The sequence below is a fragment of the Hypanus sabinus genome, chromosome 28, assembly GCF_030144855.1.
Source record: "Hypanus sabinus isolate sHypSab1 chromosome 28, sHypSab1.hap1, whole genome shotgun sequence".
Lineage (NCBI taxonomy): Eukaryota > Metazoa > Chordata > Chondrichthyes > Myliobatiformes > Dasyatidae > Hypanus > Hypanus sabinus.
The window spans coordinates 29255833-29280772 of NC_082733.1; the positions used below are offsets into that span (position 1 = coordinate 29255833).

General features: G+C 44.5%; 1 protein-coding gene across 1 annotated transcript in view; it reads left to right on the forward strand.

Annotated features, from left to right (window-relative positions):
- The window catches only part of igdcc3 (immunoglobulin superfamily, DCC subclass, member 3), a 179504-nt gene that overhangs the window by 107206 nt on the left and 47358 nt on the right, over positions 1-24940 (forward strand). Inside the window, exons 3-5 of the mRNA XM_059952840.1 lie at positions 1792-1936; positions 5692-5822; positions 18612-18749. Coding sequence (XP_059808823.1) covers positions 1792-1936; positions 5692-5822; positions 18612-18749 — 414 coding nt within the window. The remainder of the gene's footprint in view (positions 1-1791; positions 1937-5691; positions 5823-18611; positions 18750-24940) is intronic.

The window sequence follows — 24940 nt, forward strand, 5'->3', positions numbered from 1 at the left end:
AGAAACTACACACAAGCAAATTCTGACAAACAACCAATGTGCTAAACATGCAAAAGAGGCAATAATATTAATAATAAAAACCATAAGTAAATAAATAATGATGAGAGCATGTGTTGTAGATTCCTTGATAGTGAGTGCATGGATTATGGAATCAGTTCAATTGGTTCAGGAGCTTGATGGTTGAAGGGTAATAAGTGTTCCTGAACCCGGTGGCATGGGACCTAAGGCTTGCGGTACTTCCTTCCCAATGACAGCAGCAGGAGGCGAACATGGCCTGGATGGTGGAGGCCTTGATGATATAAGCTGCTTTCTTGTGGTAACAATCCTTCTAGATGTGTTCAGTGCTGTGTTGTATGTAAGTATGACAGTGGGAATGATGGTAAATAATAAGATGTTATCAGGAGCAGTGCAGTGAATCACAGAGAGCAATACGTTGTACTTTCCGTATAATTGAATGTAATGGGGAGCAGTGCAGTTTATGACAGGGCAGAATGCTGAACAGTGAGGTGTAGAGTGAGGCACTTCGATGAGCAGAGATGTGTGCGATAATGTGTTCTGGTGTGCAGTTTGGTTATAATGAACAATGTGGTGCACATCAGTCTGGCTATGGGTAGTTCAGTATAGAAAACAATAACTTTAGAGAACTATATAACAGTGCAGTGCGCAGTGTTATAGACGGTGGATAGTTGTTCCCCTTTGCGCCTTGTGTCACGTCGGGCAGCAACCTTGTCGTTTTTTCAGCATTTTGTCCGTTTTTTATGAGGTTGTTGCTAGCTTGACGCTCAACCCAGCATGGATGGAAAGCGTGCAGGGAACCGGCCGGAGCCACTCGCCTTGACGTCCAGTGCTGATGCAACTACACCATCAGTGGGCTATGTAGCGTGGTGACAGGGCAGAAATGTATATCAGCGTTTTATTTATTTATTGAGTTACAGTACAGACCATTAGTCGCATGGGCCAGAAATCCCCAATTTAACCCAATCGTGGGATAATTTACAATGACCAACTAACCTACCAACTGGTGTGGGGAGTAACCAGAGCACTTGCAGAATGTATAGATGTCGGCGGGAATTGAACCTGGGTTGCTGGTACTGTAAGGAATTGTGCTAACCATTACACTACCATGCCGCCTCACTGAGAAATACAGCTCACAGTATAGTCAGCAGTATTATTACCTTTATCTCCGAACCTCCATTATGATTTCTCAATGATTTATGGTCCATTTGCATTCCGTATATGTAACCCCAAGTGCAACCTGCTGGTTTTGGTGTGGTGCTTTAATAAAAATCGCTCCGTAAATCTTAAGCATTATTATTTAATATGCAGTATTGCCTTTCACCTTGCCGTGTGCGTAACTGTGGCACGCAGCTGTTTTGGAGAGAGCTTTTATCTAATTTGTTCTGTTTCCCACAGGAACAAGAGGAGGTGTTAGGGATGTAAGAAATTCCTCTCTCATTATTCTCTAGCCTTTCCAGGAGGTACAACGTTAATGTTGGTATCTGCTGATAGGATTGATCTTGATTGTCGAGGAAACACAGATATGATGGATCTCCACAGGTAGTTTAGGAATCTCAGGGTGGTTTATGTGTGATCTAATAGGCCTTGCTACCTCCCTGGGATCCACACGAGGTAGACAAGCTGCAGCAGTGACTGGGTGCAGCCAGATATCTTTGCTGCTGAAATATTAATGAGCAACTTATCACTTCCAGGGCAACCACGAACTGAATTACTGCCCTCCTCAGTTGTCTTCTTTGCTCGATTTTCCTAACACTGACTCTCCTTCTGCCCCAGCTCTGTCGCCATTCCACGTGCAGCCCCAGTCGATGGTTGTGGAGGAGGGTGGCGTTGCCCGGTTTCAGTGCCAAATTCACGGCTTACCAGAGCCGTTGATCATGTGGCTGAAGAATCGCAGGCCTCTTGAACCAAGTGATGACAGGTATGTCATAGGAAAGGCTTAGGGGGATATGGGTCGAACACGAGCAAATGGGAATATCTTAAAAGACCAGGTGTTTGTATTAACGAGCAAGTGTTCCGGCATACCAAATTAAGTGGCCATTGAATATACTTACCATGGTCTAACCAACAGGGCCGAGAGCTGGGAATTAGGATTGCAATGGAAAGGATTGCTTTTGGCTGGTGGGTTGCGATGAACGAAATGTCCACCTTTAAGGCATAATTTTCTATAATTGTAATCCATCCTTAGCCTGGAATCCATCCCTCAGAATACACAGTTACTGCAAAGCTCCACAATCTCTGCTCAAGGCCAAAATCTGCATTAAATTCCAAAGAGACGAGACTTGCCACATTTTCCCTTCTGGGCTACTGCTCCTGAGATAGTTTTGCTGTTGGTCGTCAGATGCTCTCAGGATCTGTGACTTACCCACAGACTAAGGACTATTTATAGAATGCCAGGTAACCTACCAGTCGTCACCTCATCGAGATGTGGGAGAAAACCAGAGCCCAGGCAGTCACAGAGAGAATTTACAAATTCCACACAGACAGTACCTGAGGTCAGGGTTGAAACTGAATCTCTGGTTATAAGAGTCAGCAGCTCTGCTCGAAGAATTAGTTGGCACCGGAGTGCCAGTGTTTAGGCAGATGGTCCCTGACTAGATTGGAGTCTGTATTTGACAAATAGCTGGAGGAATACAGAGGCTCCAACACCTTTTATTGTTGGGTATTGTAGGGTGATTGTTCAAATGGATGATATCCACAGAATGAATCAAGTGAAGGTGTAGTGGGTGCCATTTTGCTTTCAGTTTATTTGGGGAAAATAATGAACTGGCTCATGCACAATGCAATTTGCTCGTCATGGTCCTGTGGTCGCACCTACTTCCTATGGATTGTGAGATCTGTTACTAGAGATCTTGTCAGCATGGCCATCCCATCAAACTGAGGTGTCACCCTTAGGGTCCGTTTCCCCCCACCCCTCAAATTCAGATCGTGCTCTTATGACCGTAAGGTTGACAGCCCCATTCAGCTGACAGGGATTGTGCTACGTGCACAAGCTGTGGATGGTGTACTCCTTCTAGCCTGCCGACGTTTGATCTCCACCAACTAACAGGGAGGTGGCATCCCTCAGCAGAGTGGAAGGTCAGGGCCAGCGAGTTGACCTGCAAACGTCGGACACCAACCCTACGAGCGGTATGAGAATAGGCTCGAGAAGCCAGGACTTAACACAGCTGGAGCGACAACTGCAGGAATAAGCAGGCACCCACAGAATGGGGCTATTCAGCCTGTTGGAACTGTACTAGCAGTGAAGTTAGTCTCATTCCCTGGCATTTTTTCTGCAAACTTTCCCTATTATTGGAAGTCCTGATGAGTTTCCTTGCACCATGCACCCCCTCGCTCTCCTTTGCAACGTAAGTTCCAGATTGGTTCCAGTGTGACTCAGATATTGGTTGCAGTGGCTCAGATTGGCTGTAGTTGGGTGGAGTTTGGATTAGTCATAGTGGGTTAGGTTCAGATTAATAGTGACTGGGTGAGGTTTATGTGGCTTGGGATTGACTGTGGTGAGGTGGGGTTTGGATCGTGATTGGGCGAGGTTTTCATTGGCTGTGATTTGCTGAGTTTTGGATTGGCTGTGATTTGTTGGGTTTGGATAGTGATTGGGCGGAGCTTGATTTGACTGCGATTTTAGTGCAGTCCGTGGTTGGGTGGGATTTGGAGTTGTTGAGTTGGGTTTATGATGACTATGGTTGGGTGTGGTTTGGATTGGCTGACCTTGGGTGGGGTTTGGATTGGCTGAAATTGGGAGGGTAGGGTTTTAATAGGCTGTGGTTAGGTGCAGTTTGGATTGGCTGACGTTGGATGGGTATGGTTTTGGATTGGATGTGGTGGGTAGGATTTGAATTGGCTGCAATTATGTTAAATTAGTTTCAAGATTTACTTTTATACCAAATCGGATATCTATTAGATTCACATGAAAAGTATTTTGAAAGAAGGTGAATGGTAACTTTCAAAAGGAGAGATTAATAAATAAAACTACAAAATCCCAAACAAACCAAAGGACAGGGTACAACAGCACTATTTGATGGAGGAAGCTGTCATTACATCTACATATTTCCCAATTTAAAACACAAAATATCAGAAAGTATGAAAGCTGATATCCTTGTACCTGAAGATGTTTAAGGAGAAGCATTATCAACTCAGAGATGTAGATAGGATTAATGCATCAGAATAGATGCAAGCAGCCATGTGTAATAGACTGAGATGTTTGGAATAGACTTAAATAGGTTGTCCTTGCATCCATGTACTGTTTAAATTTAGGCATGGATCGATGCACTAAATATTTTAAGAAACTAATGGACTGCTGGCCTTTACATCCACAGGACTGGAGCAGAAAGAGATGGAAATTCTGTTAGAAGGCATTGATTGAATAACTATTACAGTCCTGACTCTCAGGGAAGGATACAGTGACTTTGAAGGGAGTGAAATTTAAGTGAAATTGTGGGGAGAAGTAGGTTCAAGTTCTCTGAAATGTGGAGGGTTAAGGCATCATGTGAGATTTAGGGAATTGACTGGTGGAGATGGAGCAAAAGTGTGTACATTGTGAGGAGGTTGTGGGACAAGGACACGTTGTTTAAAGCCAGGCCTTTCTGGCAGCACCATGCAGAAGTAGTAGTAGGCAGCCATCGATCCCAGGGGATCATGGGTTTGCGCCTCTGGAGGATTGTGTCCTCTCTTGGGCGGGAAGATTTGAAGAACCGGCTGTTGCCCGTGCAGCAGGTCCCCCCTCTCCACTTCACTGATGTAGTCCAAGGGAAGGGCAAGCGCCGATACAGCTTAGTACCAGTGTCGTCACAGAGGTTGCCAGAGTGAAGTTGTAAACAACATCAAACTGCCTTAGGAACCCCGGCTCTGGATTTCTTCCTCGGGTTTATTCCTGAAGCTTTTCCCATGGGTGGGTATGGCCGTAAGGCAGCAGAGGTTTAAAATCAGAGTCTTCCTTCCCCTAGATGGGTTGCCCTCCAAGGCTGATGAACCCATGCGGAAGATCAAACTTCATAATTAGAATTATAACTCAGTGTTGTAACAACACCCTATTGTAAACAGGGTGCAAGATTAGGTTTTAATTTTAAATCTGAGACTGATGTTTCCAGGGATACTGGGAAATGACAATGATGTGGAGGTAGGTCACTAACAACTCCACTGTGTGGTTCTCATTTTCATATCTTCATGAGGAAAATGAAATCATCTCTGGTTTACGTGGGAACAAAGACCGCAAGGTTCATATCGTCGGATTCTGAGTTGCGTTGAACGCCTGTTCTTGGAGGAACCTTGGTGCCTCGGTGGGACATACAGAGACTTCCTGTGACGCTATGACAGCTCGGGGCATTTGGGAGTGGGGAGTTCAGTTCCAGTGCCGTTCTGTAGAAAGTCTCTGTATGGCCTCCCGGTGGAATGCCTGGCTTTGCTCCTGATTCTCCGGTTTCACAGTCCAAAGACGTACCGGGTAGGCTAATTGATCATTGAAATTGAACTGTAATTTGGTTAGGGTTTAATTGGGGTTGTGGAGTTGCTGGGGTGATGTGGCACAAAGCAATGGAAGGGCCAATTCCATGCTCTAAAAGTATTTTAAGAAGCTAATGGACTTCTGGCCTTTACAACCACAGGACTGGAGCATAAAGAGATAAATATTTAAATATATTAAAAAAAACCTTAACCGAACTTTCCCCACGCATCTTCCAGGTTTACCTTCCTGCCGACGGGTGTCCTCCAGATTACACGAGTGGGTGAAGAGGACAGTGGGATATACCACTGTGTGGCCGCCAACACCGCCAACACAAGGCATAGCGAGGAAGCCAGCCTTACTGTGTCAGGTTGGTGCCGATTGCCTAGGTGCATTTTCTTTTCGACCAACCGTTTTTGCATCTCCCTTGATCAGCGCGTGACATCTCCCGAGTCTGTGTGGCCCACTGGGGCTGGTACGTTGGAACCAAACCTGCAGACGCTGGAAATCAAAGCAATACGCACAAAGTGCTGGAGGAACTCAGCAGGCCGGACTGCGTCTATGGAAAAGAGTGAACAGTCGGTTTTGGGCCGGGACCCTTCATCAGGACTGGGGGGGGGGGGGTGGGGGAAGGATGAGAAATCAGAATGAGAAGGTGGGGGAGAGGAAGAAGCACAGGGTGGTAGGTGATAGGTGAAACCATGAGAGGGGGAGGGGTGCTGGGAAGTTGATTGGTGGAAGAGATACAGAGCTGGAGAAGGGTCAATCTGATAGGAGAGGGCAGTAGACATGGAAGAAAGGGAAGGGGAAGGAGGGTGGTGATCGGCAGGTAAGGAGATAAGGTGAGAAAAGGAAAGGGGAATGGCGAAGGAGCGGAGGGGTCAATAATCGGAAGCTGGAGAAATCGATGTTCATGCCATCAGGATAGAGGCTTCCCAGGTGGAATATAAGGTGTTGGCCCTCCAACCTGAGTGTGGTCTCATCGCGGCAGTAGAGGAGGCCATGGACTGACATGTCGGAATGGGAATACCTCAGATATTATGGTTTGTTGCCTGAGACTATCTGGTGCTTGTATTTTCTGGCCTTAGTGCTTTGGATTCCTCAGTCCAGTCAGATCGGCATTGTATCGAATACAAGTTTCATATCTGCAAGTACACAGAATGCTTCGACCATTCCATGGGTTAACCGACGGAAGGGGGGGGGAGGGGGATAGGGCTTCATTGCAAGCCAGTGCTACAGGAGGGTTCATCTCAGTTCTGTCAAATCGCATCTCATCAAATTTGCACTCGCATAATTCCCTGAGGTATTTGATTTGAGAGCAGTACTTAATTGTTTCTAATATTAGAATTTCAGAGATGAGCGCAGCACATTACCAAATCATTAATATGCATAATCTGCACTGACTGCCTGTCCCAGCACAGCAGGACTATTCATGTGTCCTAGAAACAGCCTGCTTGTATTTACTGTTATGTAAGGCTCACTGTCTCACCCCTGCACTTGACATAACAGAATCTGCAGTGAAATAACTTCACAATCGTCAGCCTGAAAAGGGGTTTTAAAATGGTTATCAGGGTGTGAGTGAACCCTGGTTTAAGCAAAGCAGAGGAAGGCTCCCACACTCCTGATGGAAGACGCAGACTATTTGTTTGTCCTCCTCTCATTCCACCAACTCTCCTGACGCTGGTGTGGAATGCACGAGTTGCCCTCCTGTACCTCTCCCATGCTCCTCAGTGGATTTCTTATTGGCCTTTGACCTTTGGTTCCTGTCGTTGGTGTCCAGTTAAATGTGAAGAGGCTAAGTATTTTTAGACCGCTAGTCTGCTTTTCCTCCTGGGTCTTAGTGCCCGCTGCTGGTAATTCTGGCTCACTGTGATCCAGTTAAGACTTCGCAATCTCCTCAGAGGAAAAGGTTTTGAAACTTGTAAGGTGAACTTCGAATGAACTTAAACTTGTAGCCCCCAAAATGTGACAGCTGCCAAACTCAGGCCTAACCCAAGTGACGTGCGTGTGAGTGAGACGGCAGCAGCCAAAAAGCTGAGATTGTCCAGTTCCCACACCGATAGGCAGGCATTTTCCAGCGATGATTTGGTTGTGAGGTCAGGTTCCTCTTGCGTCGGCTGCGGGCATCCGCTCTCGCAGATTCACGGTGGGCCAGAGCAAGCTCCAGCTGCCCGCTGCTCAGCTGTGCCATGATAGCCAGAGCCAGAGGTGACGGGCATCAGCAGGTTCTGGCATCCTGGGTATATCAGTGGCAGCTGGAAAGCCCAAACCCCGAAAACCAGGAAAGTCCACCCCAGATCTGTGAGTCGTAGAAGATTGTTACAGGGCAACTTGGAATCTACAACCATCAGTCTCTGAACCAGCATGGATAACTTCACTGACCACAACTCTAAACTGATTCTATGACCTTTCAACAATTCTTTTACAACTCATATTCTCAGTTTTTTTAAAATTTTCAATTTACCTTCTTTTGCACATTAGCTGTTTCTCAATCACTGTTTACGTACAGTTTCTTGGAAATTCTCTGGTAATTCTTTATTTTTCTGTAAATGTCTGCAAGAAAATGAATCTCAAGGTAGTAATTGGTAACATACAGTATATGCACTTTGCTAATAAATTTAATTTGAACTTTGAATTTTAGACATCCCTACATACATACGTACTGCCAAAATATTATTATATACAAAAGTGTACTGGAGATACATGCTTTCATTCTTATGAATGTCAGAGTTACTTCACCTGAAATGTCACCTGAAACCACCACGGTGGGCTTCACAGCTGAACAGGTGAGAAGACAGCTGAAACGTCTCCACCCAAGCAAGGCTGCAGGCCCGGATGGTGTCAGCCCCAGGGTGCTCAAAGCCTGTGCCCCCCCCCCCCAGCTATGTGGAATACTTCACCATGTCTTCAACCTGAGCCTGAGTCTCTAGAGGGTTCCTGTGATGTGGAAGACATCCTGCCTCGTTCCTGTACCGAAGAACTGTGCCTCGTCCCGCCCCAGTGGCTCCAATGACTACAGACCGGTGGCATTGACCTCCCACATCATGAAGACCCTGGAGAGACTTGTTCTAGAGCAGTTGCGGCCTATGATTAGGCCACACTTAGACCCCCTCCAGTTCGCCTATCAGCCCCGACTAGGAGTTGAGGATGCCATCGTCTACCTGCTGAACTGTGTCTACGCCCACCTGGACAAGCCGGCGAGCACTGTGAGGGTCATGTTTTTTGACTTCTCCAGTGCGTTCAACACCATCCGCCCTGCTCTGCTGGGTGAGAAGCTGACAGTGATGCAGGTGGATGCTTCCCTGGTGTCATGGATTATTGATTACCTGACTGACAGACCACAGTATGTGTGCTTGCAACACTGCGTGTCAGACAGAGTGGTCAGCAGCACTGGGGCTCCGCAGGGGACTGTCTTGTCTCCCTTTCTCTTCACCATCTACACCTCGGACTTCAACTACAACACAGAGTCTTGCCATCTTCAGAAGTTTTCTGATGACTCTGCCATAGTTGGATGCATCAGCAAGGGAGATGAGGCTGAGTACAGGGCTACGGTCGGAAACTTTGTCACATGGTGTGAGCAGAATCATCTGCAGCTTAATATGAAAAAGACTAAGGAGCTGGTGGTGGACCTGAGGAGGGCTAAGGCACCGGTGACCCATTTCCATCCAAGGGGTCAGTGTGGACATGGTGGAGGATTACAAATACCTGGGGAAACGAATGGACAATAAACCGGACTGGTCAAAGAACACTGAGGCTGTCTACAAGAAGGGTCAGAGCCGTCTCTATTTCCTGAGGAGACTGAGGTCCTTTAACATCTGCCGGACGATGCTGAAGATGTTCTACGAGTCTGTGGTGGCCAATGCTATCATGTTTGCTGTTGTGTGCTGGGGCAGCAGGCTGAGGGTAGCAGACACCAACTGAATCAACAAACTCATTCATAAGGCCAGTGATGTTGTGGGGGTGGAACTGGACTCTCTGACGGTGGTGTCTGAAAAGAGGATGCTGTCCAAGTTGCATGCCATCTTGGACAATGATTCCCATCCACTTCATAATGTACTGGTTAGGCACAGAAGTATATTCAGCCAGAGACTCATTCCACTGAGATGTAACACTGAGCATCATAGGAAGTCATTCCTACCTGTGGCCATCAAACTTTACAACTCCTCCCTCGGAGTGTCAGACACCCTGAGCCAATAGGCTGGTCCTGGACTTATTTCCACTTGGCATGATTAACATTATTATTGAGTTATTTATGGTTTTATATTGCTATATTTCTTCACTATTCTTGGTTGGTGCGGCTGTAACGAAACCCAATTTCCCTCGGGATCAATAAAGTATGTCTGTCTGTCTGTCATTTAATAATTGCTCTGTCTTATCAGTCTTTTATTGATGCTATTCTTTACAATACTGTGGTGATACAGTTACCATATTGTGTGTTTTTTTCTGACTTTTGGAAAAAATTAACTTATGGTCATCTGTAAAAATAAAACCTGTTCATTACCCGGGGATAGTTTTTAACTGTCTTTGGCTGTCAGATGTATTGTAAAAACGGCTAACATTGAAATAAAGTATTAAGCATTATTAGCTTTTAAAATATACTTAAGATGGATGAAGTTAAAACACGATAGCAAATTAATTTGCAAACTTACTTTTCCCTTTGCTTTCTAAATCTTTGCCATCAGCCCCCACGGAAATCCAAAGAAGCTGACACAGTGACCAAGAGGCAATTTTTAACAAAAGCCTAGAGAAGTCACACAAGTCTTTGCTCCATGGCTCGATCCCAAGGGGAGCACAAGGGCAATGAGTTTGGACTGGAGCTCTTTTTGAGCCTGTCAGGAAGTCTTGCACTTTCCATTTAACAGTGTATGTACAGACGTCCAGCACCAACTGCTGAGCAGACTGTAAGCCCTGGCAAATTGCTACTAGTTTGGCATTGCCTTGATTATAAAATTCTCTTCCTCATTTTCAAATCTCTCCAAGGCTTCATTGCTCCCAGTAGCTGCAGCCAACAACCATCTCAGTGATCCTCTAGAACTTCCATTACTTTGTCCTTGCACATCCCTGATTTTAATCATTCCACCTTCCTGCAAACTAGAAGCTAGACCTTAGATCTCTACCTCTCTTTTCCTACCAAAATCTACCATTTTGACCAGCTTTTAGCTACCTGCCTTTTTCCCCAATGAACTGGGAACTTAAGGAGGCATCTTCTACCTTTGGAATGATTCTACCATTTGGTTCCAACTACACAAGGGAACTTTTCACCCACTTCTCTTTCTGTCTCTTCCATAAAAATATTTGTTTCCATGTCTTTTGAGTTCCAAACGTGTAACTCTCTGAGAGAAAGCATTTTGCTTTATCCCCGTTTTAAGAGGAAAACACCTTATTTATAGCAACGACCAGCAGTGCTAAACCCTCCTGATCTGACCTATTCCCACCCTGTTAAAATGCAACATCCTCAAAGCATATAAAATCCATGTGTTAAGTCTTTATTATCTGCTTTAAGGATGTTGGATTTTAGTCTTCAAAACTGCAATGTGTCCAACCTTTCCTCATAAAACAGCCTTACTGTTCCAAGGTGTGAGCCTAATAAGTCTTATCGTCTTGAATTTAGAGACTGCACACTCTTTTGTGGAATTGGAAGGGGCTGCTCCTCACTTTTTGCCTGCTCTTCAGTAAGCTGCTCCAAAGCTTTCAGCTTCAGATTCAGATTTACGTATCACACGTACTTTGAAACGTATAGTGAAGTTTTGACACCCAACATCAAAACAGCGAGCTGCTGGTTTTCCACTCTCGTTGCAGGAGTGACCTCTCTTTCTCTCACTAGTGAGAGAAAGCCGGCCTGAGATACCAGAGTGATGGGATGGACAGTAGTTTTTGATCAAAGTCGATTGCTATTGCATGCGTGGTGGGGGGGGGGGGGGGTGGGCGGTGTTTTGGCTAGTGCAAACGGAGGGGATGCTTTGGGGTACTAATGTTTCTGTCATTCATCCTTTGGGGTTTTTTCTGTTTCGTAGATGTCCGTGAAGAGTAAGAATATCAGGCTGTATCTTGATATTAAATTGAACCATTGAACTATTGACCCAGAGACATGCTGGGGGCAGCCCGCAAATATCACCACATATTTAGTAGCCAACACAGCATGCCCACAACCTTCAGCAGAACAGCACGGGCAGTAGCAACAACAGCAAAATAAATTACTTTCCCAGTCTACCAACCACCCATCCACTTGCACACCAGGCAGACCTCCAACCTCAGGGAAAGCCGCCTCCAGGCATCCAACTTCAAATCTTGCCCCAGGAGTCCACAATCATTGGTTGAACCTTTGGACCTGAATTCCTGACTCACACAGACCTCCAACCTCTCTGACCTGGGTCCTCGTGACCCCTTTGGGCCTGTAGCTATAGTCTTTGACCTTCAGTCTTCTATCTTCAGATCTTCAGATTATCCAAACACAGGCAACTCAACGATCAAATTTATTTGCCGTTTACGTTTACAAGGAGAATGGATTCTGGTTAATTGGGCCATCAGTTATACCGGGCAGCTGCTTATTTGGGACAACTCATAAAGAACAAAATCTAATTGAGAAATATTTGGGACATTATGCCACTTAATTGGGACAGCAAACTATCGTAAAACGATTTCTAGCTAGCATTATTCAGTGCACTTGTCTGGCCATTAGACACTCCACTGTGTTTAGAGCAAATGGTTTTTTAAGTAGCCTCACTTATGTGTATTTGTGTTCAAAAAGCAGTGATTTTTGTTACTGGTAGCTGGCGAGAAATAAGCAGTAAGACCTTTTCGGATTGTTTGGCTCTCTGCAGCTTTAGCAGTCAGCCTTGGAGAGGCTAGAAACGGCCGGAAGAGAAAATCGATTTCACTGCTTCAACAAGTTGGGAGCTTTGAAGAATTTGAAGGTATCCACAATCATCTGGAATGTTACAATGAAAATGAATATTTGGAGGATGCAGTCATTGATAGCATCTTAGGAAGGGGAGTCTATTATCTGCACAAGGTGTGTGCACTGATTTTATTCACCTACAGACAATCAAAAATCACTGGATTGGATGAATTCCTTCATTGATAACTATTAGGAACTAATACACTGTTTTATAGTACTGTAATAGTATTGATAATGTTCTAATTTCTTCTGTATTTCACTTAAGTACATAATTTGTTACTCAATTAAACAGTACTTTGTCTCTTTTTATACCTTTATTTTACTTACATGAAACATTGGCTAATTTGGGCTGCTGCTTAATTGGGCCAAAAGGTACTGCTTCCAGTTGAGTGCAAAGTAACCGGAATCCACTATATTAGGAATTTTCTGTGATGTTGGCGCAACGTACAACAAATAACAACATTGAACAACGATAAAGTATAAATAATTCTATATAAAAAAATAAATTTAGAGGCTAAAGTCTAGATATGGAGCAGAATGGGACCAGCTTGGAACACCATCTTGGTCTGCCTGGATAAGCTGGGCCGAAAGGCTGGCTCGCTTGATGACTGCAGCAAGAAGGAAGTTTTATTTGCATGCATTCTGCCATCGTCCCCCCAGAGAGCCACATTCTCACCGTGCCGATGTCAGGCTCAGCTTTTGTTCTTCTTGTCAGATGACTCACGATCACAGAGCTGACATCTAACTAGTTGCTGGCTGCCTGAAAGAGATTCCAAAGAGAGCGGATGGGGGGTGGTACTGATGTTTATCACTCGGTCCTCATATGTCTTCCCCCGCAGGCTGTGGATAGAATTAAGCATTCACTTCTGGTGTTCCCTGTGCTACAGGCTTTTCGAACAACATAAATAATTCAAATAATCAGATGGACCTGACAACAATGTGAATTTAATTCACCAAGTGACAATTCTAGGGTTTCATTATTTTAAAATGTTCTCTGCAAGCGTTATCAACCACTTTCAATTATTACCATTTTAGTGTTGGGTTGGATTGATTTGTGGTCAAATACACCTTCTAGCATTTCATTTATCACACCTCGCAGTACCACAATCACACAGTAGAAGAAGCATCCCCTTATTATGCCGACCTGGATGTGTTTGTAGGGTCAGGCTGCTTGCCAGTGAGGTGCTGCAATATAATTACGTCCCACTGCTTGACAGATATCGGTCCAGATTTTGCAGGGTAGCTGTTAGCGTTCACTGTGTGCACCCCAATTCTGGGATTTCATTACATGCGGATTATTATGTTAAGTGCTTCAAAGCACTTCAATGTTAGGCTGTCATTGGAGTGTGGACTCCTTGTGGGATTCAGCAACTCAGGCAGCATCTATACAGGACTCGGACCTCAGCCCTGGCCTCATTTTGTATTTTAACGTAGCCAGTCCTCATGAAGGGTCTCGGACCAAAACTTCAACTGCTTCCAGGATCAGAATCAGTTGAGTGACATACGTCCTGTAAGTTTTTGTTTTGTGGTAGTAGTACAAAGATCCAAAGAACATTCATTATCAAAGTATGTATGCAGTTTGCAACCCTAAGATTCATCTGCCCATAGACACCCACGAAACAAAGAAACGTCTTGTAACCCTTTCAGAGAAAACGTCCAACACCCAAAGCCTTTTAAAAAAAAACAAATTGCGCAAGCGGCAAAGAAACGAGCGAAAACCACAGAATATAAAACATCAAGCCACAAAGTAATTGAGCCAGTGCAATAGATAAAAAATTGCTGTACATTACAGCAAGAATTAAAAATAAATAAATAGTGCAAGACGAGAGCAAAGTAGCAAGGTAGTGTCCGCGGGTTCACGGACCATTCAGAAATTTGATGACAGGGTGGTGGGAAGGAAACCATTCCTAAGACATTGAACGTGGGTCTTTAGATTCCTGTAGCTCCTCTCTGATGGTAGTACTGAGACTAAGGCACGTCCTGGATGCTGAAGGTCCTTAAATAGGATTCCACCTTCCTGAGGTACTACTTCTTTATTGCCCTCTATAGATGCTGCCTGACACACTGAGTTCCTCCAGCATTTTATGTGTATTGCTCAAGATTTCCAGCTTCTGCAGAACTTCTTGTGCCTTTGTGGAATTCAATAGGAGATGCCTTAGCCTTTACGTCCATGGTGAGCTCACTGCAAAGCATATAGCTGTATAGCACAGGAACTGAGCCTTTGACCCATGATCTTGTTTGGAAGTCAAGTCGTGTTTATGCCATTTAACTATGTATATAACACATACAACCTGATGCACCATCAATAACTCTCTCTGAGACGTGAAGTCGAGATATCAGCTTTTATTGACTGGAAGAAAGAACAAACAGTAGTAGACCACCATACTACATCCTGGAGAATGAGGGCCGGGCTCAGGCCTCAATCGCCTTTATACCGGGGTCAGTGGGAGGAGCCACAGGAGCAGTCAGCAGGGGGCGTGTCCAGACAGGTATATGTAGTTCACCACATAACCATATAATGTGGATAGTACTGGGACAATGTCTCTCTGAACCTGGGTGTAAGAAAAATACATCTCATTACTAATTAAGCTCATGATGCCTAATTAAATTAATCCCTTCTGCCTGCATACAGTCCATTTCTTTCCATTGTGGTACACTGACGTGCCTATCTAAAAGCCTTTTAAATGCCTCTAGCTTATCTGCCTGTGTGTGTGTCCGTGTGCGTGTGTCCGTCCGTGTCCCACAGATGGCCGAGGATAATTAATCTGAGAGTCTTGGTCATTTATAAAATGATTTTCAGATCATCTACTAATACAGAAAAGACTTTGCAAAAAAAAAATAGCTTTGTAAATCTGGTACAGTTTATTGATACAGGTTTTTTGAATAATTTTCAAGAGTTTTAAGAGTTTTTGAGACTTTTTCATTTAACTTTGTTGTGGTTTTTAAGTTTTTGAAATAATTGGCCAACATTTGGTATTTTTTAAGACTCAAGACTTTGATGGTTCCTATGACCATGGAGCATGGCTTGACTAGGTGCAAATCCTTGGGGGGTAATAATTCTGTTTACACCCCCACCTGATGTCTGTTGCATGAGAACAGCCCTTCTCATGGCAAAGGCTTGGCTGTGGGAATCCTCATGGTCTTCATTGCAGACTCCTGCTTGGGAAAAGTACATAGGTAAGCATATTTTATGTTTAGTGAGGGTGGCGGCAGACCGACAGTAGAGGGGAGCTTTGGAATAGTCAGTTAAGGAGGTAGCCAGGGCTTGGATCTAATCCCAATATGGATGTACTACACTAACCATTGGGAATAGAATCTGACGCAATACTCAGCAGGTCGGGCAGCATCCATGGAAGGTTTAATGCTTTAGGTCAGAGAGCATGAAATGGAGAATAAAGGGGATATTTCAGGAAGAGTGAGACCAGGGCAAGTGGAAAAATGGGGAAGTTAACTCAATCAGCTCCATCATGGGCACTAGCCTCCCCAGCATCCAGGACATCTTCAAGGAGCGATGCCTCAAAAAGGCGGCATCCATCATTAACGGCCCCCATCACCCAGGTCATGCCTTGTTCTCATTGCTACCATCAGGATGAAGGTGCAGAAGCTTGAAGGAATGAACTCAACGATTTAGGAACAGCTTCTTCCCCTCTGCAGTCTGACGTCTGAATAGATGTTGAACCATGAGCACTACCTCACTAATGTTTTTCTGCCTTTTAATTACTTAATTTCATGACATTTGCTATTGATATTAAACCTGATTCTGATTATGTTTCTTTCTAGTTTCTCTTTTCTAAATATTCCAATGATGAGACTTCCCTTTCTGTCTTTTCTCTTCCTGAACTATGACTTCTCTACCACGGTGAGCAATGACCATGACTGCATCTCATTCATTCCCTGCACCCCTGCTGTCAACCCTTCTCTGCCTGGACAGAAGTCACATTATCCTCACCTTCCACATAACTAAGCCTTCACTTTCAACTCATCACTATGATGAGTTTGTGCAAATATTTATGCATATTTTATTCCCTATTAGTATTGCTAACTTTATGTTTCTTCCTTATTTTTCTATTCCATGCACCTACTTTATCCTCTCAGTTTATTTACATATAATTCTTTATTCTGAAAATAGTTGAATGTTGCTTCTGTTGCATGCCATGGCCGACCCACGACAGCAAACTCATACAAATGTACATGGTGAATAGAGTGATTTCTGATCTTTTTACAGCTGGAGTTTAGATTGTTCACGGTGAGTCAGCCAGTTTAGAGGGCAGAAGGTTTGTCTGTAGCTACATACACCTCCTGCAGATGAACCTTCAAAGTCAGAGTATATTTATTGTCAAAGTACAGACAAGTTGCCATTAGCTATCTTGAGATATATTTTCTTACAGGCATTTGCAGGAATATAAAGAAATACGATAGAATATATGAATGACAAGCCAACAACCAATGTGCAAAAGAAGTCAAATTGAGCAAATTAAAATAAATAAAAATAATACTGTGAATGTGAACCTGTAGAGTCCTTGAAAGTGGGTCTTTAGGCTGTGGAAACAGTAAAGAGTTCAGGTGAGTGAAGTTAACCACACCGTTTCAGGAGCCTGGTGGTGGTAGGGTAATAATGGTTCCTGAACCCGGTGGTGTAGGACCAGAGTCTCCTGTACCTCCTGCCTGATGGTGGTACTGAGAAGAGAGCATGGCTTGGATGTGTGGGTCCGTGATGATGGAGGCTGCTTTCTTGAGGCAGCGCTCCTTGTAAACCTTCTACCCTCTTTGGGTGATTCGGTCCACTGCCTGCAACCCCCCCCCCCCTTTTTCCAAAGGAACTGGATGAATGTCGCCACTGTCGTTGACAGTGATCTGAGAAGGACAAATGAGAGGCCAGGACACTGAGTGAGCTCAGCAGGACATTATCTGAATCATCTTCAAAGATTCGGTCTTCTCAGATATCCAGATGTTTAAGGGTTTCTGCCCTATTGTGCAAAACACATTGTACTTCCTTTTATATCACACAGAATTAATTTACTGGCTTTATGTTTAAAGCTTAAGTGGTGGATACAGCCCAGTCCGTCACAGGCAAATTCCTCCGATCTCTGAGTGTATTTACAAGGAGCATTGCCATAAGAAAGCAGTATCCATCATCAAAGACCCCCATTATTCAGGCCGTGCTCTCTTCTTGCTACTATCATGGGGCAGGAGGTACAAGAGCTACACCACCAGGCTTAGGAACAGTTATTACCTGACAACCATCAAACTCTTGATCCGTTGTGGAAAACTGCACTCACCTCAACTCTGAGCTGACTCCGCAAGCGGTAGACTTGCAGGAATTTTACAATTCATGTTCTCAGTGTTATTTATTTATTTGTTTGTTTATTATTTGCACACTTTGTCTTCTTTTACACACAGGTAGTTTGTCAGTCTTTATTTATATATAGCTTTTCATATATTCAATCGTATTTCTTTATTTTCCTGTAAATGCCTGCAAGAAAATGAATCTCAAGGTGATATATATGTCCTTTGATAATGGATTTACTTCGACCGTGACTTTGAATTCTACTTACAGCATTGTGCAAAAGTCTTACTCGCATATATATAGTGAGGGTGTTTGAGACTTCTGCGCAGTACTTTAGTAATTTTATGTATTGCTGCTGCAAAAAATAATGAATTTCATGACATGAGAGTGATGATAAACCTGATTCTGATATGGGTCTCTATTGTGGACTGAGAGTGGGAAGGAGGCAGGGAGAGGGGAATCATGGTTGGGAAAAGGGGAAGGGAGTGCGGAGGGAGTGGGAAGCACCAGAGAGACGTTCTGTAATGATCAATAAACCAATTGATTGGAATCAAATTACCCTGCCTGGTGTTTCAGGGCTGGGTGTGTCTGCACCCATGTCAACCCCTGCTCCTGGCACTCCTTCTCTGCCACCTGTCCCACACCCCTCCCGCAGCGCTCCACCCTCACCATTCCCAGCGTCCTTTGCCTCCACCTAATTTTCAAACTCGTTTTCTGTTCCCCCTGACTACTACAGTACGATGCAAAGGTTTTTGGCACCCTAGCTGTATATACCTAAGACGTTTGCACAGTACTGTAGAGGGGATAACTCTTGTATATCAGGCCCAAATTTGATCTTCTTTTCCTAAGGCTGAGCTTATTTCCATTTGCACAATTCAAATTGAAGGAGATCCTTGTCACCGTCTGTCCATCAGCATCCTGCTGCCGTGGAGCTCTGCTTTCATCATTCATTGGCCTCTGTTTCTTTTCCACAGGATCCCACTCCAATGTTTATAAGGAGCCAGCAATCCTGGTTGGTCCTGAGAACCTCACACTAACTGTGCACCAGACGGCTGTCCTGGAATGCGTGGCGACAGGAAACCCTCGGCCAATCGTCTCCTGGAGCCGTCTAGGTGAGCACCTCGCCGCGGCATGTGACGGCTGTGGTTATTATTGATGGGGGTTGGGCGACGTTCACTTCAAGGGACGCCAAAGTCGGACGAGCTTTTAATGGAAGGGAGGTGTGCAGGGAGAGTGAAAGATGAACCAGGGATTTGTGGTGATCTGGCTTTGGTATATAATTAAAATGTGACCCACCCATACCCAAATTAAACCCCACCCATTTTCTTAATGCCTTGCTCATCTGATTCAGTTAGATCCATTTGTGCATGGGTTGGGAAGAGCCTCTGCTCCTGGCCAGCAGCTTTCCAATGGGCTGAATGGTATGCCTGTCTGAACCTGAATGGCCAGCTCAGCTCGACTCCCCAGCTTCTCTCTCTCACACTCACACGCACTCTCACTTTCACTCTCACTCTCACACATTCTCTCACTCTCACTGTCACACTCTCTTATTCACTATCTCTCTCATTTACTCTCTCATTCACTCTCTCACTCAGTCATTCTCTCTCTCACTCTCACACGCTCTTATTCACTCTCTCTCATTCACTCTCTCTTTCTCTCTCTCTCATTCACTCTCTGACTCGCTCTTAATTTCTCTCTCACAATGCACACCTCCAGCACCACACAGAGATGCACAGTTTTATGCACTCAAACATCCATTGACACGTTCACATTTGGCACGTTTTGTGAGCCACAGTCCCGGGGAGACACCAGATTTCCCGGAGGGGGAGAGAGAGAGAGAGGGAGAGTCTAAAAGCAGCGAGCGGGTCAGTCAGCACGTTTTGCACGCCAGCTGAAAGAGATGGGGGATTTTTTTACATCTGTATTTCCTCAAGAGAAGGACGCAGAGTCTATAGATGTGAGGCAATGTGGCATCGAAGTCAAAGACGCTATACAGATTACAGAGGAGGAGGTGCTATCTTGAGGCAAATTAGGGTGGATAACTGACCAAGACCTGACAATGGACCCTGTTGGAGGCCCGAGCAGAGGCCCAGGAGGGACATTTAAAACATCCTTAGCATGGGTGAGGTCTCAGAGGATAGCTGATGTTGTACCGTTGTTTAAGAAAGGTGCTTAAAAATAAAACCAGTGGATTATAGGCTGGTGAACCTGACATCAGTAGTGGGAAAGGTATTGGAAGGTATTCCAAGGGTCAGGATATATTAGTGTTTGGATAGACAGGGACTGATGAGGGATAGTCAACATGGCTTTGTGTGTGGTGAGTACTTATCTAGCCAATCTTATATAGAGTTTTTTCAAGGAAGTTTCCAGGAAAATTGACAAAGGCAAAGCAGTAAATGTTATCTACATGGACTTTAGAAAGGCATTTGACAAAGTGCCAATTGGCAGGTTAGTCAAGAAGGTTCAGTTGCTTGGCATCCAAGATGAGGTAGTAAATTGAATTGGACATTGGCTTCACAGAAGAAAACAGAGAGTGGTTCTAGATGGTTGCCTCTGTGACTGGAAGAAGTTGACTCGTGATGTATTGCAGCAATTGGTGCTGCGTCCATTGTTTGTCATCTACGCCAATGATCTGGATGATAATGTAGTAAACTGGATTAGTAAATTTGTGGATGGGGTTGTAATGGATAGCGAGGAATATTGTCAAAGCTTGCAGTGGGATCTGGACCATCTGGTGAAATGAGCTGAAAAGTGGCAGGTGGAATTTAAAGCATACAAGTGTAAGACGTCCAATCACGAACAAGAGAAAATCGACAGAAACTGGAAATCCGAGCAACACACACAAAATGGTGGAGGAGCTCAGCAGGCCACGCAGCCATGTTTCAGGCCAAGACCCTTCATCGGGAGTCCTGCTGAAACGTTGACTGTACTCTTTTCCATAAATGCTGCCTGGCCTGCAGTGTTCCTCTAGCATTTTGTTAAGTATAAGATGCTTCACTTTGGGAGGACCAACCAGAGTAGGCCCTGCACGGTGAGTGGTAGGGCACTGAGGAGTGCAGTGGAACAGAGAGATCTGGGAGTACAGATCCATAATTCCTTGAACGTGGCCTCACAGATAGGGTCGTAAAGGAAGCTTTTGACACATTGGCCTTCATAAATCAAACTACCGAGAATGGGAGTTGGGGTGTTATATTGAAATTAATTAAGCCATTGGTGAGGTTCTGTTTTGGTTACCGATCTACAGGAAAGATGTAAACAGGATTCAGAGAGTACAGAGAAAAGTTACAAGGAAGTTGCTGGGACTTTAGCACCTGAGTTACAGGAAAAGGTTGAATAGGTTAGGACTTTATTCCCTGGAACGTAGAAGATTGAGGGGAGATTTGATAGAGGTATACAATATAATGAGGGGTATAGATAGAGTAAATACCAGCAAGCTTCTTCCACTGAGGTTGGGTGAGACTGGAAATAGAGGTTATGGATTGAGGGTGAAAAGTGAAATGCTTAAAGGAAACATAGAGGGAAACTTCCTCATTCAGAGGGTGGTGCAAGTGTGGAACGAGCTGCCAGCACAGGTGTTGGATGCAGGGTCGATTTCCACTTTGAAGTGGGTTTTGGATCGGTACGTGGACAGGAGGGGTATTAGAGGGCTATGGTCCAGGTGCAGGTCAGGTTGATGGGACTAAGTAGATTAGTGGTTTGGCTTGGACTAGATGGGCCTTTTCCTATGCTGTAGTGTTCTATAACTACACACACACGTACACATAAGGAAACCTCACATAGACATACATTCGCATGTAAATAAACATACATGAACATTCCTGAGTTTTTACACACACACCACCACCGCCCGCCCCCCCCCCACCCCACCGCGTCTGGCCTAGACTCGACACTTGCACTCCCCATCAGCCTTGGGGGTTGATGTCACAGATTGTAATCTGCCAGCCTTTTTCCTTTCAACCTAATTTTATGTATTGCACTGTATGGCTGCCACACACAAAAAAAATCATGACATATGTGAGTGATGATAAACCTGATTCTGATATGGGTCTCTATTGTGGACTGAGAGTGGGAAGGGGGCAGGGAGAGGGGAATCAAATGACCTTGCCTGGTGTCTCGGGGCTGGGTGAGACTGTGTCTGCGCCAGCACTCCTCGCCAGCTGTCCCCACACCCCATCCTCGCCATTCCCAACATCCTTTGCTCCCGCCAGATTTATGAACTCACTCTCCGCTCCTTGTTGACAAATACAGTACTGTGCAAAAGGCACCCTAGCTGGAGATATGTACCTGAGACATTTGCTGTCATCCCAGGATGAATAAAGAAGTAATGTAGTAAGATTTTTGTATTGGAAAAGATGGACTGTTGGGGTTAGGAGATGATATACCATTCACCTTGTAGGGACTGGATTACTGAGGTGAAGGTGCCATCATATTGGGCTACATTGTGTTACACAGAAATTGCTTTCCAAAACCAGCTTGTTCGACCTAATATTGGTGTTAATAGACAGTTCATATTTTAAGAGTTTTGTGCATCACATTCAGCATTAATTCAGCACCAGCATTATCTGGGTAAAGAGTAAACACTGCTTCAAGCTTTTTTTCCTACGTAGTGTGTGTGGAGAATGAATCTTTAATATGAGCTTGCTTTGGCCAGGGCTTGCTAATGAAATATGCAAAGTTATAGATGAGATTGTTGCAAGCAGAATTGATAGCAAGCTCATGAAAAACACAACGGGGGGTTTATTAAATGTCATGGATAATATTTGTACTTTGAACATACGCTGCTGATGGGAGCAAAAAAAAACAAGTTTGTTTCAAACGGAAGAATTATTAATAGTGGCTCATATCTGTACTTCAAGGTTATAGGTTTATAATTAGACACAGCCATTTGGGTGGAACTCTTATTGATTCCAGCTGTGTGGTTGAACAGAGTCTGTCTAGAGAGGAGTACGTAGCCAGCAAGCTTTAGCAAACCACGTTAAAAAACTTGGCGCTGCCAATTAAAAAATGGTAGGCATGCCATGAATGCTGTAATAATTCAGTGGCCATTTAATTTGGTACCTTCTGTACCTAATAAAGTGGCCATTGAGTGTATATTCATGGTCTTCTGCTGCTGTGGCCCTTCCGCTTCGAGTCTCAACGTGTTGTGCATTCAGAGATGCTCTTTTGCACACTGTTATTGTAATGCATGGTGATTTGAGTTACTGTCACCTTCCTGTCAGCTCGAACCAATCTGGCCATTCTCCTCTGACCTCTCTCACCGGAAGGGCATTTTCGTCCATGGAGCTGCCACTCATTGGGTGTTTTTATTTGTTTTTTTTTACGCCATTCTCCGTAAACTCCAAAGACTGTTGTTCTTGAAAGTCCCAGAAGATCAGGGGTTTCTGAGGTACTCAAACTACGCTGTCCGGCAGGAACAATATTCCACAGTCAAAGTCACTTTGATCACATTTCTTCCCCATTCTGATATTTGGTTTGAGCAACGACTGAACCTCTTGACCTTGTCTGCATGCTTTTACGCATTGAGATGCTGCCACATGACTGGCTGATTAGATAATTGCATTAATGAGCAGGTGTACCTAATAAAGTGGCCTGTGTGTGTGTGTGTGTGTGCATTAGCAATAATTTCATATGCAGGCACAGACTTTGGCCAACATGACAGCGCTGTAATGGTGTGTCTGCTTCAGAGCACAGTGGGGTTACCAAGGGTTTCAGATCAATGCTGCGAAATGCACTTCACTGATGTATCCACATTGATGTAGCTCTTCCTCAGTGCGATACCCTGCAGGCGTCTTTACAGCACCTGCATTGATATATGTGTCACTATCAATGTATCTATGCCGATCCAACTGCAACAGTATGTCTACTTCAGTACATCTATATAAATGTAACTACATTGATATCAATTTATCTACATTTGTTCATTTTCCTCGCTGTATTTCCCCACCCAGAGTGGATGGTCTCAGATTGCACTGACTCACACACGTGCAAACAGTAATTTGCAGCCACGCGGCGCGACGTTTGAGGTTTTATTTTGCAGCGCTGGGGATTTTTGAGAAGCTACTTGTGCCTTTGAAAATGCAGGAGAGACTTTCACTCGCTTCCATCTGGAATAGTGGAGCTCAAGAGCGGAGGGAATGAAGCGTGTAATATTTCACATTGTAGTCAGCTGGTGTGCTGCAGTATTTGAGAAGTGTAAGATTGTGTTTAACACGGGCACAGCCTCACCAGAGAAATCTAAATGAGCCACGTGTGGTCGTACTTGTAAAAAACGGACTCAGATCTACCGGTGACATGAGGAATTTTTTTTGTGGCCACTATTGTGGTTTGGAATACATCAAGAGAAGTGTTGGAGGCAGATTCAACAGTAGTATTCGTAAAGAGAGCTGGATGAGTCTAGAAAGCACTGTTCCCTCTAAGCTGTGCAGGTGCATGGCCGCGCAGTAACTCAAATGCTCCCACGCACATAGCTCTTGTTGCCATGCAACTGGGGTTTTCTTTTATAAAAAATTTTATTAGAATGCTGCGCGATTTTCAGGCTATGTAAAGCATTCCTGCTCAGAGTAATGGTTGGTCTGCGCAGCTGTAAAAAGACTAATTTTAAAAAACTGACAGAGTGAGAATTTGCAGGACCACGAGGAGAGGGCTTGCCTGAATTAATGGGCTGAATGCTCTCTATGCTACAATCATCAAGCAGGGCAGTCACTTAATTTGAACGTGATGCCTGTAATTTTCAGCTACACATGTTAAGACGGAAGCAGGACGTACATCCAGAAATAATTGGAGCAGATCTGTTGGCTGCAGTATAATCCTTACCCGTCACCCACACAGGGCAGGTGGGAGAAGCGATGAACTAGTATAAAGTATAAAGTCCTGATTGAGTTTCAGCAGTGGAAAGGCTGAGCAGCTTCCAAGCTCCTGGGTGTCTCAGGGTTTATTCTAGGCCCAAGACATTGGTGGAATCATGAAGAAGGTGCACCAGCCTCTCTGCTTCTTTGGGAGTTTGAGGTGATTGAGTATGTCACCGAAGACTCTTGCAAATTCCTGCAGGTGTACAGTGCAGAGCATTTTGTCAGGCTGCAATGAGGCCTAGTTTGTGGACACCAGTTTGTGGATTGCAAGATCCTGTGCAGTTCAAAATATGTCAGATTTAATAATTTAGGGCAAAAACATAGAAGCGGGAAAAACACAGAATACAAAAGAGAAACCATAAGGCTGATAAAAAGCCTACAGTCCAAGTCCACATCCGAAACACAGAAAATCTAGGCAACATTGTTCCTCCCTGTAGCAGAGCGATCTCACCGGT